We start from the raw sequence: 14,463 nt of genomic DNA, 5'->3' as shown, positions 1-14,463 counted from the left end.
TCTCACGCATAAAGCACATGATCAGTGTTAGCATTATTTCAGCAACGTCCAGTGTCATTTGGGTCAGTATGGGGTGACTCTGGCTTGCTGGTCCCCTTGTTAGCAGCTCAGTTTACCCACATTTGACCTCCACCATAGGAACTTCCACTGTGGGGTCAAGTGGGGGAAGTGGCCTCGAAACATCTGAGACTGCCAAACTGCCACAAAGTGTCAGTTTAGCACATTTACTGGCCAAAAAGAGGCGATCAATTATCAGTCTCAGCTCAATGTGTCATGCTGGGCAGTGGGGGGTTATGGGGCAATCCATAACCCCCCACAGTTACTACAGTGCACTGAATCTGATGACTTGAACTGAGTCTCACGTGGGGTTGAAATGACATTTATGACTTGTGATCGTATCTCAGTATATGCAAATATTCACCTACGTCCCTGGAACAAATGGATACAATGTATAATGTATATTATATGTATAGACAGGCACAAATATTTAAAAGGGATTTATAAGGGAGTCCAGGGACCTTCTCCATGAGTGACAAAGAAGTAGCCTTAATCTGTTACAATTTACAGTCTTTCTAAAAATTCGGCATGTTTACGACCAATAGAATCTTGTCATCTTTCATATATCGTTTATATATTTTTCAAAAACGTGAAATTTTAAAAAATTAATTAATTAATTAAATTTATCAATGCTATGAAATTATTAGTTGTATAAGGGTGATGAACACTGGTTGGCGGGAATGCTAGGAATTTTTGCCACAGGCCCAAACAGACTACAGGATCGCCACTATTGGTTTCACAGATGATTACCAAAGGAGGGAGAAATCCATTGTCTGAGTGAAGCATAAACCGTGCGCTGTATGGCTGTATAGGCTCTTCCCTCGGCATCTGTGCATATAGTATGCCCCCAGACTTTAACCATGTGCTGCAAATGGCCAAAGGACTATCTTCAGCAAAGCGTGTGCATCTGTCTTGGCGCTGCAACAGCATGAAGCCAATTATAGCGGTTAAAAGACAGAGGGTTTTGGCCTGTGGTTGGCATGGAGTGTGCAATAAATAACCGAACTGTTGACAGGAAACTGTTTGGCTACCGTCAGAATAATAATGAGGTTATTGCTACCTGCTGTGACCGTATGATCACGGTTTGATTATTTTTCTCATCCCACCCACTGCTGCTGGCAGCCATGTACAGCGTGCCAACTGTGCGCAGGCTCGCGCACAAGAAGGGAAAAGGCCTCGCAGGTGAGCACCTTGGCTTCCTTCCCTGATATTTAAGTCTGGCTTCTTCTTTTCTCCCTTCATCTACCTCTAAAGATACGAGGAAATGCATTATGATCCTTTACAACAAAGAGTGTTGTTCCTCCCAACACATGAGCACGCACACATGCACATGCCAGCAGACACTTAGAGCAGATACAGACACAGATACAAAGAAAACACACACTCGGTATACTGTGCTGCACACTTCTTTAGCTCCGCTTGGCAGTGGCATACCATGGTGACAGACAGTTAGATTGTTCCTGACCATTGACTTGCGCTCTCTGCTCTGCAAGGTCTGATTTCATAGTGGGGAATATGAGATGGGTCCAGGAGAGGGTTCATGGCTGGGGCAAGGAGGCACTCCATACAGTGGGGCTTCATATCTCCGTGTCACCCTGGGCATTCTCCCCTGACACAGCTTTCAGCCCCTCCGTTGTCTGGAGCGCCCCGCCCTGGGGTTTCTCAGCCTCCCTCCCCAGGATTGGTGCATTCCAGCTGGGCACAGAGCCTGGGTGGTCGCCCCCGCCCTACCCCCGCCCGTCCTCTGCGACTGGAGGAAGGAAAAGGCAGAAAAATGCAGCGAGGGCCTTTGACCGCGGGGAGCACAATGTGAGCGTTGATGATGGCGGCGTGGATGTGATGCTTACCTGCCACTGACCCATACAGCTGTCATAGCCCAGCGTTTTTACAATCTGATGATCCACCCCACAGCCAGGGGAGGATGCCTCGCTGACCTGTCACCTAGATGGGACTGATAAGCGCCGAGGATGGACTGACCTGACTCTGACCCTCAGCATGAATACACCGTCTTCAGCAAAAAAAAAAAAAATCAGCCTCTGCTTTTCAGCGAACATTCACTGTATCATAACCATTGTTTTATTGACCATCATTGATTCATTCAAGAGGAACAGCATACACACATTGTGAGAATAAATACAAATACACGTCCAAACAGCTATTTACATTAGTCGATGCAGATATAATTTCATAATCTAACATTCAAACATAGTGAGAGAGGTCCGACAGTATCGTGCATACACAGGAGCCTGTGTTGTACAGTGGGATTGTAAAGCATAAGAGGCAGTAGTGTAATGTTTATGTGCAGGTGCACATGGAGTATTGCGTGGCATCACCGAGTACCTCGGCAGTGATTTTCTGCAACCACTTCCTCAACCAACTCGTGCATGCTACAGACAGATGCACGGTGAGGCCAGAGAGCGATGCGGAGTGAGGGAGGCGCACCGCTTCTCCTCGCTGAGAATGACCCCCACCCTCAGGAGGTGAAGTAAGAGTCCTGCATGGAGTAGAGGCGGTCGATGGGGGTGAGCAGAGAGGAGTCGCCCAGGGACAGGCAGTCGGCGTCAGCCACGTGACACAGAGGGTCTCTGTCCATCTCAACGAACACACCTTTGAAACCTGAAAAAGACACAGAGATGATGATTCGGCTGTAATTTGATTATTGGATAGTTTTGGCACAGATCCACAAAAAGAGACAGATTACAGATTTTTCCTCCCCTTATTTTTAACAGCACAAGTCGAGGTTGTTTTTTGACATTTTGTGACATGTTAGGGAATAATGCATGGGATCAGGCTTGACTGAATTAACGTGTCATTCTAGTTTGTTTGTTAGATTACATTATATTGTAAGATGCAAATGTTATTTTCAATTATTTTGTCTACCAACAAATGAGCACTTACGTGTAATTATTTTGGATAGAGAACATTGTGTGAGAGTTTGCTGCCAAGGAAGTCACGAAGATGTTGTGTGGATGCAAGTACAATGTAAGGAAGTTTGCTGATGTCTTCATGATGAATATCAGCTACAATTCAAACAAAAATCATGTTTTTTTATGGCATTTAGTCCTATGAATTGGTCTTGTGCTAAAAAAAGAGCAGCACAGCAACAACAGGAAAGACTGCCATGGTGCTGAGACTGGGATTCAACTTAAGAAAAATCAAATCAAACTACCACTGTGCATTTAAAAAGAATAAAACTATTGCCAAATATCCTGATTTGTCATTTCAAAAACCTTTTTCCTTAGTTTTACTGATCGCATTAATCTCATTGTAGAGCTTAACATGTATTTCTCCATCATGGTTTGACAGCACTGAGGTCTTTACCATAGGGGTGCATGTGATCCCCTGGCATCTGAGGTGGGGTCAGGCCCTGTCTGAAGGGGTCCATGTCGTAGTCCTGCTGCTCCAGAGTGGTGAGTCCCATCTGCTGCTGCTGCTGCTGAATGTGGGTGTAGGAGGACGCCAGGTGCTCCATCTCAGAGGTTAAACCACCACGTGGGGGCACTGTGGAGCAGAGGAGACACATGAGGGACTTTTTGTCTTTTAATGAGCTTCAGTGCAGTGTGTTACCTTCATGCTGCTATAGTTATGTCGCCTCTTTAGGGCAGAATTTCTGGCTTTCGCAACTTGCAAAAGTGTCAAGATGTCTGTCAAAAACCTTTTAAAGAGACACTCATCTGCCGTTTTTGTTTTTTGTTTTTTCTTTAACAACTGATTACTTGATTCTGTCTGCAGAAGTTACTTTAACACTCCCTGCACTTCTACAAAATGTTGAGAAATCTCTTGCAACACATGGCATTTTCTTTCTTTAGAAATTAGCTTCTGTCGCACCATCAAGAAGGAAGAGTTACATCTGACTTTATCTGCAGGTTATCGCGTCATATAGGAGTATCAATGCATTTGCTAAAACATTTTCCAACAGTGCGATACCTGTGTGATTTGACGGGTGATCACACTGCTCCTGAGTCTGCTGCTGCTGCTGCTCCTGCTGCTGCTGCTGCCTCCGGGCCAGTTTTTTCATCTAAAGACACAAGGAGCCGTCAGACACAAAGCTCACATACAGGTCGAGTGTAAAACTTTTTTTTTTTTCTCACTCCACACCCCCTCTACCACCCAGGCGTATACGAGCGTGTTCACTCAATTGCAAAGTATTAACAGTGAGGCAGAGGACATCTTTCAGTGGAGGAGGGAAGCCGCACATGAGCCCACTTTGTGAGGAAATATGGGGTTTTAATCTACAGTGATCTCGCAGCGAGATGTCATCAGTTTCCTGTATGAAGAGATAACCAGGCTGATTTCCACTCTGGCATACAAATACGGTGCAGAAAGAGTCCTTTTATTAGTAGCGCATATGACCGTGCGTGTGGGCGTGTGTGTTTGTGTGCGTATGTGTGTGTTCTTTGTCGTACTTTGGCTCTTTGGTTCTGGAACCAGACCTGCACAACCCGCACGCTCAGACCGGTCTCTGCTGCCAAGGTCTCCCTTACCTTGGATCAGGATTCAGGGAGGGGGGGGGGAAGTAGGGGGTGGGGGGTAAAAAATAGGAGAAAAGAAACAGAAAGGAGGTCAGTTCAAGGTCAGAAAAAATCTGTAGCACCCCAGTGATCCACCTTAAAACCAGGAAGAAAGGATCAAACATTTATGAATCACAGTACTTTTCTAATGTTTGTGCATTTGGATTTTTTAAAAACAAGTTGCTGAAGCGCCCTGTCACCTAAATCCTGCCAAACTTTTTTTTTCACTGAGCAGTTATTTCTTTGTCCTCTCTGAAAATCTGGATAACAAAGTGTGATACAATGGTTTTCTGTCCACATTCTAAGGCAGAGAGGTTTTTACTTCACTCCACTTTCAGTAAAATTGGTGGATCTGACAAAAAACAACTTAACATGGCAAAATTAAAAAACTACACCTCCTATAAAAATTCCTTTTGCAGGTAAACTTCTAAAGCTGGCCTATGTCAGGGGTCCTTAAAGTGCAGTCTGACACCCCTGGAGGTCCTTGATGGGTTTTTTTGTTCACTTTAATTGAATTCATGAAAATAACGCCATCACAAAATGTCTACTACAACTATTTTGGTCACCTTCTTTGATAAATCTTTGAAGAGCAGAATTCTTATCTGATGAAATCTCATGAAATAGGTTTCTGTGACCTAATTTGCGCCTTTTTGGAGTTCTTTGATATGAAAAAGTACAAGAACCACTGGCCTGCATGGCCGAACATACATTATGCAACAAATATATCACCTAGATGAGAAGCTACATTTACATCCAAACACATGCACTGGTCTGAAGTCAACAGGGAAAACAAAGAACGAACACTCTACCTTGCGGCAAGGCTTTGACGACACCTCAAAAGAGGCTTTAAAGGTGCGTCTTTGTTGAGTGGTCAGAATCGTGCGCGGCCTTTTGGGCCGCTTGCTCTCAGGGTCCTCCGATCTGACTCGCCTGCCCGAAACCCTCCCAGGTTCCTCTTCCTCCTCCTCCTCTTCTTCCTCATCATCGCTTTTACCTAGAAGATGGAAGAGTAGATGGTTAATAACTTACAAAGCATTTACATTAAGAAGACACAAATGTGGAGAGACACAAATTTCCTTTAGTTGTTTTGTAAAAAAGCCTCATCTTTTCCCCAATCTATACTTCAGCTTGTGGTTTACTACAATTCCCAGAATGCTTTTAACCAACCAGAAGGGACAGAATGGACCGCTTAATTATTTGAATAGGTAGACGGGAAAATGGTAGCCAGCATTAGTTTTAGTCATAGTGATAAACATTAAAACAAAAGCGTTTGATCAATGCCTGCCACCATGACGACCAATTACATTGTCTTTTTTGTTGCTAAGTTGTAGGAACCTTACCCAGTACCACCGGGTTGTTTAGACCCAGTTTCAGGGTTATCTTTACATATTACTCTTGGGTAATTTATCCAAACTAAAGTGTTTTGCCCAGTATCAGACACAACAACTTCCCAGTTTCATCTTGAACTGTCACAAATCTAGTCAAAAATAATGTTATGTACATTTAAAAAGAGCATGAGTGGATTAAACAGCTTTGATCATTTGAAACAGACAGAACAACCCATAGGTGATGGGACACAGAACACACTGTCCACTACAGCCTGTACCTGTGTCGGAGGAGGTCGGGCTGGCCAGACACTGGTGGTAGTCCTCTCTGGCACACAGTAGCTGTCCCTCCCTGAGGACGCAGCGGTCTCCGGTCTGCAGGCGGCAGGAACAAACGCTGCAGGTGAAGCAGCGCAGGTGGAACACAGCGGCCCCCGCACGCATCACCAGCTCTGCAGGAGAGATGGCCTCCGCACAGCCCCCACAACGCACCGCAAACAGACTGCAGAGAGGGACGGGAGGGTGGGGGAGCAACGAGGGAGGAAAAACGGAGAGAAATCGCATGAGAGCTCGGTAAATAAAAGAGAGAAATGCTTTTGTTTGAGCTGGAGTATCAGCCAGGACACTTGAGGAGCCCTCACACCTTAGTAAGACGGGACTCCATGAGAAAAAAAAAAAAAAAAAATGCCTGGTTGACTCGGGGAATGTTGCTGAGTCGAGCTGTCACTCAAAACAACTGCCAACCTGACTTCTCCCCTCGACCCCACCTCCTCCCTGCCCCGAGCACTCAGACACATACCCTCAGCGTGGCGGGTGTGCATCTTAGCGCCTGGCAACCAGGACTGGTGGGCTTAGCCTCAGAGACTGTTGCCTTGGCTCCGGCTGCCGTGTCCGAGGCTGTGCTCCTGGGGAGGCAGGAGAAAAGCTCACGGCAGGCCATGGCTCCAGGCAGAGGGGGGGAATCAGATGTCCCGGTGGGAGAGGCTGAGCCGCCGGTCCCATGAATTATCCGCGGAATTATCCCTAAGTCTGCTTAACCAGAACGGGACAAAGACAGAGCCAGCCCCCAAGCAGCAGGACCATTGTCCGCTGGCTGACACCGCGGCATTTTGGGTCTGTCACGCAGGATGATGCGTCATCATTCTGGAGCTGGTGTTTGTCTCCAGACCTGACTGGGTCACCAGACCAGTCAGCCCAGAGGCATGAGAAAGTGACAGCTTTTTTTTTTTTTTTTTACACATAAATATACTCCGTGGGACCAACAAGGAGATAAGCCTACCAATATCTCTGATGCTGAGTCAAGATTTGAATTTTATTTTCGTTACACGTAGCCATTAGAAAAAAATTTAGGAGCATGAGGGGTTTGTGTGAAATAAAAATATCTAACTTGAATGATGAGAAGTTTTTTTTTCTAATACTGATCAACACAAGGATCATGGACAAGTGGAACATATTATTCTTCAGATAGACTGGTTGTCTATGTGAGCAGCTGCAGATATGATTTTATAAGACAAACTCAGTGGCGTAAGAAGTACCACCGGCTAAAAAAGCAAAGCTATTCTACTAAAATATTATTTGAGTTTAAGTCTAAAAGTATCTGATATTTAATGACAATCAGGAATACAACCAAAATTAAATTACACAGATATCTACATGTATATACTCTATACTAGGGATCAGATGATGATGTCCAGGCAGATATTCAGCATTTTTCTGATTATTTGAATCAGTTGTTTTTTTTGTTTTTCATCCAACTGCTGATAAAACAGAAATATTTTAAAACTGGCTTTGACTTGGCTGGACTAAAGTTATTTAATAAATATAGTGAGATAAAAGTATTATAATTGCCTCCAAATTGTAGTAGAGTGGAAATGTGACGTATCAGAAAATGGAAATCCTCAAGTGAAGAAGTAGTACCTCAAAAAAGTACTGTACTTGAGTAAATTTACTTAGTTACATTCCATCACTGGAAAAACTTTATTGATTTATTCAAATCAATAATTGAATGTTTCCTTTTTTTTTTACTTTTGATCATGGTAATCAGTAGAGATGCTGTGCTAAAAGCTCTTTTATTTTTGGATTTGAACCATCAAGACAAATTAATAACAAAGAAATTGATTTATTGTATGACAAAAGCAATTTTTACATAAATTATGGTTTCAGTTGTGGGTCCTTTTTTGCTACATATCACATTGTACACTTCATGCCTTTCAGTCCTACATGTTTGCATGGTGATTTATATCCACCTACGTTATGAGTGTTTTTTGACAAATTACTATCACGGTTGTGAGTGGCCAGCAATAACCTGTACTGGAGTTGAGTGAGTCTAATTTGATCATTAAGCATTTCTTCCCCAGACTGTTTTTGTTCCATACATGTGCAGCCGCAATGGGACAGCAGTGCGATAAAGGTGTGTATTTAATTTGACGTGTATGTGTATATTGCTCTCTGGTCAGAAAACAATGAACATATCAGCATTAGTGGTTCCAGTAAAACACACCTGAACAATGATTTCACATTAGCTTTCAGTAAAAGAAAACAACAAAAAACAAACACTGCTCTTGACTTCCTTTTAGATGCAAAAATGAATGTCAATATTTACAAACAACAAACAAAAGCTGAGACTAAACAGAGAGAAGACACCCAGGTTGAGACATCCCTGTCAAAAGGTCTGGAGATGCTACATCCTGAAGCCAAACATTGCTGGGACCCCTCGCTGTTGCCGTGGGGTCGCTGGGGAAACGGTGAAGCCCCGTTCCCAGCGGCTCAGGAGGGTCAGCCGGGCCACTGGACCCATCTGAGTCGTCTGCCTCACAGCCTTAGTGGTATGCGCTTTAATATGGCCAACATACCGTCTGTGGTATGTGGATTCCTGTGGCAACGCACGATGCATCAACCAAACATCATCAAAGGAAGCGTGGCGGAGGAAATACCCGGAATGTTGCGGCGCAGCACTTGATTTAATGTGTCAGTGTGATGCTAATGCTGGATGTCAGTGAAGGAGGAACTACGGGCATTAATGTCGTGAGATCATTCGGGTTTTCGAGAACCGCTTTTCCATTACACGCCCCGTCCAGTTCGTCTTATTACGCCCAGTATTCTTAAGCGTTGTTAATGCAAAGGTAAGAGTGGCTCCAATACTTATGGAGCAGCTCAAGGTGTTTAATATTTCAGAGTTTCCGTTGATTGGCCCAGAGGCCCTGCCAGAGCGGGAACACTCAGTCACGCTGGATTTCGACATGGCAATTAGTGACAAGATCATTACAGAGCAATAAGTCAGCAAAATCCTGCTCTCGTCCACACTGACATGGACAGGGTCAGGCACTCTAAAGGTAGAGAGATGCATTGTATAATAAGATGAGTGTTTAGCAGAAATGCAAACACACACACACACACACACACAGGCACACACACACACACACATACACATCTACTCTGGAGCGAAAGCCCTCCCCTCTCATTGTTCTCGCCGTGACTTCAGCGCTGACCTTTGGTGCTCAGGCAAACAGACTGCTGGTCTGGTGGACATGCAGAGAGACAGATCCTGTTTCTGGATCAGGTTCGCTTGGATCCTTCTCCGAACACACACACCAGCAGAGAGCGCGTATCAGATACAGATCTGCGGGTCAAGTGCACCGACAGTCACACCGCCGATCTGACGACCAATCTGATGTCCAGTCCACCCTGTCCACTGAACCGTTTAGCCAATCTAAATCTACTGACAGTCCAACCAACCTAAACATCAGCTTGTCAGACAGGAATTTGCATTCTGCTTCATTAAATTACAGCACGGTGTGTGTTGTTCGCATTGTGTGAGCCCAACGACTGCTGCGGGTCAGGAAAAAACAAACCATGTGACTTACACGGACACCGCAGCTGTGTCTGGAATATTTATTCTCATTATCTCAGGCACTATTTTCGTGTCTTGTTTTTGTACAAATAAACCTCAGTAAAACCTCGACATCAGTAAGTGCCATTTTAAGAAATATTAAAAAATGTAAGAAATATTGTAAGACAAATGTTTTCAGGATAGAGGAATGGTTGCCAAAACAAAAGTAAATCTATCCACATCATCACGATCAACTAGTCTTTAATGAGTTACCAGATTCAGAAAATCTCCAGTGGCCATCTCTGGAATTTATACCAACCCCATCAATACTGCCAGAGGCTTCAGTGAGTTTTTTATTACATATATAAATGTTGCTGAAGACATAAACAATGAGCTCACTTGGTCTGCAGGCTAATCTGAGTTCACCATGATGTTTTGAGCTCCTAGAAAATGAATTAAATCACGGAGTTCAAACAAACTCCACCACAGAACATCGATCGACGGTTCTCGATCTTTTGAATCACATTCTTGCTGCCAGAGTTTAAAGCAACAGAATGCGCATTCCTGGAAAAAGATGGGGTCACACCTCGGGCAAACATCGGCATTCGAGGATGCTGGGGATGAGACCCACCAGTCAGCTAAGTTTCTCCGTGAAGGCTTTGACGGCTTTAAATTCCTTCAGTTACACTTCTGATTGATAAATTTAAAGTCAAACTGTTAATCAAACAGCCTGAAAATTTGTTTCATAAAAAAGAAAAAACGATATATATGTTACCATATATATACACAATGATATATATGTTACCATTAATGGCAACATATATATCCATATCTGAAATAAATGAATTACATAGAAATATCAAAATTTGTTACCAGGTGAACTCGAGGTGTCAGAGTGAATAACTTCAATACGTCTTTTTAATTTTGACGGTTTTATTTGTTTGTGATATTATTCAGGTGCCAGACTGTTAACGCTGAATGCCATTTTTTTTTTTTTTTTTACTTTTGTTGGGTTTTTTATTGACATTTTTTGCTCTAATGTTTGTTGGTGTTGATCTTTTTTATTTGTTTTTTTGTAGCTCCATCAAACCAGAGTTTTTCTGATAACTTGCTTCCTGTCACGTCCTGTCTGTTTTGTTATGAATCCTCCTCATATTCTGATAACAAAAAAAAAATAAATAAAAATCCATACATTGATATTGATGTGCTAAATAATTCACCAACATGATGCCAGTTATGTATAATATCCTCTCGGACCCAGTAATGAGAGAGGATAAGTGACATCATGTAAACTGCTTCCATGAACAGGCCCTACGTGGTGGTCCGGCCGGCGCTGACAGGCCGCATGGGCGAAGGGTTGAAAAACCACGGTGGGACTCAGACAGAAGATACAGCGTGTGGTAAGAGACAAATGTTGTCACAGTATGGAATAATCGTCACTTACGAGCTGGCGGATCAAAAGAAGGGAGGGAGCGGATCACAGTTTGCACTGCGAGAGAAACACTGGCAGAGTTTTAAAAGCCCTCATCTTGGAGGGGAAAAAAAGAAGAAGAAGAAGAAGAAATGGCGCTCATGTGTTAGTGGGTGCCACAACCCCGGACAGGACGAGCGGGGAGGTGGAGACCCCGGAGGCAGAGCTCTGGCACCAGGCCTCCTGCTAATTGGTCAGGTCAGATATCTCACGGTCGGCTGGGCGTCGTCCCAACGCTCAACGCTGGGGCTGCTGTGAGCGGAGCTTTCCAGATGCCACGGCACATAACGCCAGGGCTCATGGAGCGCACTGTCCCCCAAAATAAGTTCACAGCAGCCCCAGCGCCTCTCTTATAGGGATGCACCAGACCTTCTGACATATGGCTCTGCTCTCCTAATTACCTCTCGGCCCCGCTCTCCTCTCTGTGCCGCGGCCAAGAGCGATGATCGCCTCTGATCGCGCTAAGGACTCTGAACTTGTTTTTATGAGAATCCACTCTGATTTCATTTATCTGTTTGACGACATATAAAAAAAAAAACTGGCATGTCTTGAAACACCATGTCAGTGATTTCTAGCTGTCTGGAAGCGCGATGGCGATGAGAATTTTGGACCGACGAGTGTTCTTGTTCCGCCCGCTTGGCAGAACAACCGTCACTAAACTGTTCAGCAATAATGTGAGCTGCTGCCTGTTTTCCCTTTGGCTCTTGTTTAGGTGAGAGCATGTTTTGGAGGAAGAATGATGAGGCAGTGGCCGTGGGGCGGGTAGGAGGGAGTCGGCGATGGGCAATGATGGTGGAAGTTTTGGGGAGGGGTGGTGGGGGGGGAGTGGAGGGGTCCGCCTCATCGACGAGACCATATGTTGTCCCCAGCTTGCAGTTGCCACGCCAATGGGCCTCGAAATTTTAACACATTTTGACAATGTGTCAGTTGAGCTCTACCCCTGGTTGTGTGCTGTACGTGTGTGTGAAGGTGTGACTGTGTTGCTTTGTGCATGTGTGTGCATGTGCGCATGTGTGCGTGTGTGTGGATGTACACTATGCAATAGTGTTCTCACATTCCAGCTCCCTCGCCACCCCTTCCTCCTACAGTCACCTTGTTCTCTTAGTGCGCCGTGCCAAGTTCCCTGGACTTCAACTTCAACTATACACATGCGTACACAACTACATACACACACTCACACGCACACGACACAATGCTTTTGCCATAAGCTACAAACTGTGTACAATATGCAAAACTACAAAGTATGAAGCGAAACTTTTAAGTTACCATGAAAAGAAATCACTTGTTTCTCCTCTCTCTCTCTCTCTCTCTCTCTCTCTCTCTCCCTCTCTCTCTCTCTCTCTCTCACACACACACACACGCATTCTTAGTCAAGGTCAGATCTGGACAAGGGTCCTGTTGTAAAAAAAGATCTGGCTTAATAACACACAATAGTTTTTGGATCCTGGGCCAAAAAATAGGATAAAATGAATAAGATAAGATATAATAAAATAAACAGCCCATAATATACAAGATTAAAAGTACATTAGCAAAAAAAAAAAATATTAAGAGATATTTTTCTATGCACCAGTAATGTTGGGAGAGTATTTAAGACGTGTTTGCATGTGGCACAGATGAAACTGAATTAGAATAACCAAATCATCAGGCTACTCCAAAATATTTTTGTGTTCAAACAAGAAATGGGGTGCAACTAAAAAGTGATACTGTTGCATATTAGACACAGTTTGACAGAAATTGTTGCCACAAAGTGTATCAAAAAATTTGAAGTTAGTCTTTACCAAGCATTAACCTGCTGAATTCCAATATCTTCATGCAAGGACATGCAGGGAGAAAAACTGACCCAATCACATGACTTTATCCAATTAAAACAGTTTGGCTTAAATCAAATTCTAATTCTCAATGCAAAACCAATTACATCAATGTGTGAAGTCAGAATCTAGACCTAAGTTTCTTCTTTGGAGAAGAAAATTCAAAGTCAGAATTTTAATATTCACGATGTTAATGAAAACTTTTATTATATACATCATATATTTATTTTTCACATAACTGAATAAACATGCTGTTCTCAGAGGAAAACAAGGTCCCCATCTCTGTTAGAGTCTAGAAAGGTGGCAGGGTCCGCCACATATAAACAAAGTATGAGTGTTTATAACGGTATGAAATTGTTTTGTCATTTAAGGTCAGTTCGTTTGTTCAGATTGTTCGGGTATAAATAAATCAGTCAAGGAAGATCTTTCTCCACTGAAATGTCTACAATGTCTTCCCAAAACTACAAAATGCACTCTAAAAGTGACACGTCAGCGCTTGAGTGCTTTAAGATTTCAGCTGTGTGAGAAGAAAAACAGTAATGAAGAGTCGGCGGGGGTGAACACTCACTCGGCGTAGTCCCGCTTGCAGTAAAGTTTGCGGTTCCGCAGAAAGCAGGAGCTCTGGAGCGCGTCCCCGCACGCCGCGCACCGCACGCACTCCTCATGCCAGAGGCCGTCTGTGACTCTGAGCAGGAATCTGTCTCTGATCAGCCGGTGGCATCCGGCGCACACTGCCCTCTGATCCATATCTGCAATGATGGGGAAATCCTTTAATTAGGACACTTTTCCAATCAGCAGGACGCAGCTGAGAACACCATCAGGCTGATGATGTGGCCGAGCGAAGTTTGATGGAGGGACCGCTCAAATGCGACCTCACCTCGTTATAATGACGCAGGGAAGTGTTTTAAGGCACGTTTGTTTATTAAAAAAGTGGATATTACAGCTATATTGAGACGTCAATTGTTTTTAATTGTTTTGACCCTATGTTTAAATTGATCAAAAACATGTGCCAGAAATATCGCGAGAATCCAAAACGTCTGTTAAATATTAAATCAAATTACCATTTAAAAAAAAAAAAAAGAAAGAAAAAAGAAAACAAATCTAAATCTTTAAGCTTTAAATAAAACAATAATCTATGAATTATTTTTACTCACTGGAGCATAAAGCCGGTCGATCAACCATTGCGCTCCTGTGAGGAAACACAGTGGAATATATATCAATCAAAAGCCGCGGAGGGGTAAAATGTAGCACGTAACATTTTAAAGTTCAGTAAAGCCTCAAACCTTTTATAGAAGAAGCGACTTTCCGGGCGGTAGAAAAGTTGTTCTGCTCCTCAGGTTTTTCCTCCTCGGTCGCTCTCAGAGCATCTCCGGAGATGAGTCCTGCTGCAACTTGCTGCTCGGAGCGGAAAGTTTCCTCCTCGGAGCTCCAGACGACCTCTCTCAGTCCACTGTTATTGACT

At 43.7% G+C, this 14,463-nt stretch overlaps 1 protein-coding gene across 2 annotated transcripts; it reads right to left on the bottom strand.

Annotated features, from left to right (window-relative positions):
* Nucleotides 1–2,110: 2,110 nt before the first annotated feature.
* On the bottom strand, nt 2,111–14,463 carry lmx1a (LIM homeobox transcription factor 1, alpha). 2 transcript variants are annotated; one of them, XM_037115054.1, is made up of 9 exons: nt 14,285–14,446; nt 14,156–14,190; nt 13,570–13,750; nt 6,175–6,395; nt 5,378–5,562; nt 4,464–4,541; nt 3,985–4,075; nt 3,379–3,558; nt 2,111–2,673 (listed from the first exon to the last, which is right to left on the bottom strand). In XM_037115054.1, exons 2-9 carry the CDS (start codon nt 14,181–14,183, stop codon nt 2,531–2,533), a joined length of 1,107 nt encoding a protein of 368 aa, XP_036970949.1. In that variant the 5' UTR covers nt 14,184–14,190; nt 14,285–14,446; the 3' UTR covers nt 2,111–2,530. The 2 variants fall into 2 exon arrangements, with proteins under 2 accessions (XP_036970949.1, XP_036970950.1); XM_037115055.1 differs by lacking the exon at nt 14,156–14,190 and having other exon boundaries at nt 14,285–14,463.

Source organism: Acanthopagrus latus, chromosome 11 (assembly GCF_904848185.1).
Source record: "Acanthopagrus latus isolate v.2019 chromosome 11, fAcaLat1.1, whole genome shotgun sequence".
NCBI classification, from domain to species: Eukaryota; Metazoa; Chordata; class Actinopteri; order Spariformes; family Sparidae; genus Acanthopagrus; species Acanthopagrus latus.
The sequence above is the reverse complement of the archived record's forward strand: the minus strand, read 5'-3'. Positions and strand labels throughout refer to the sequence as shown.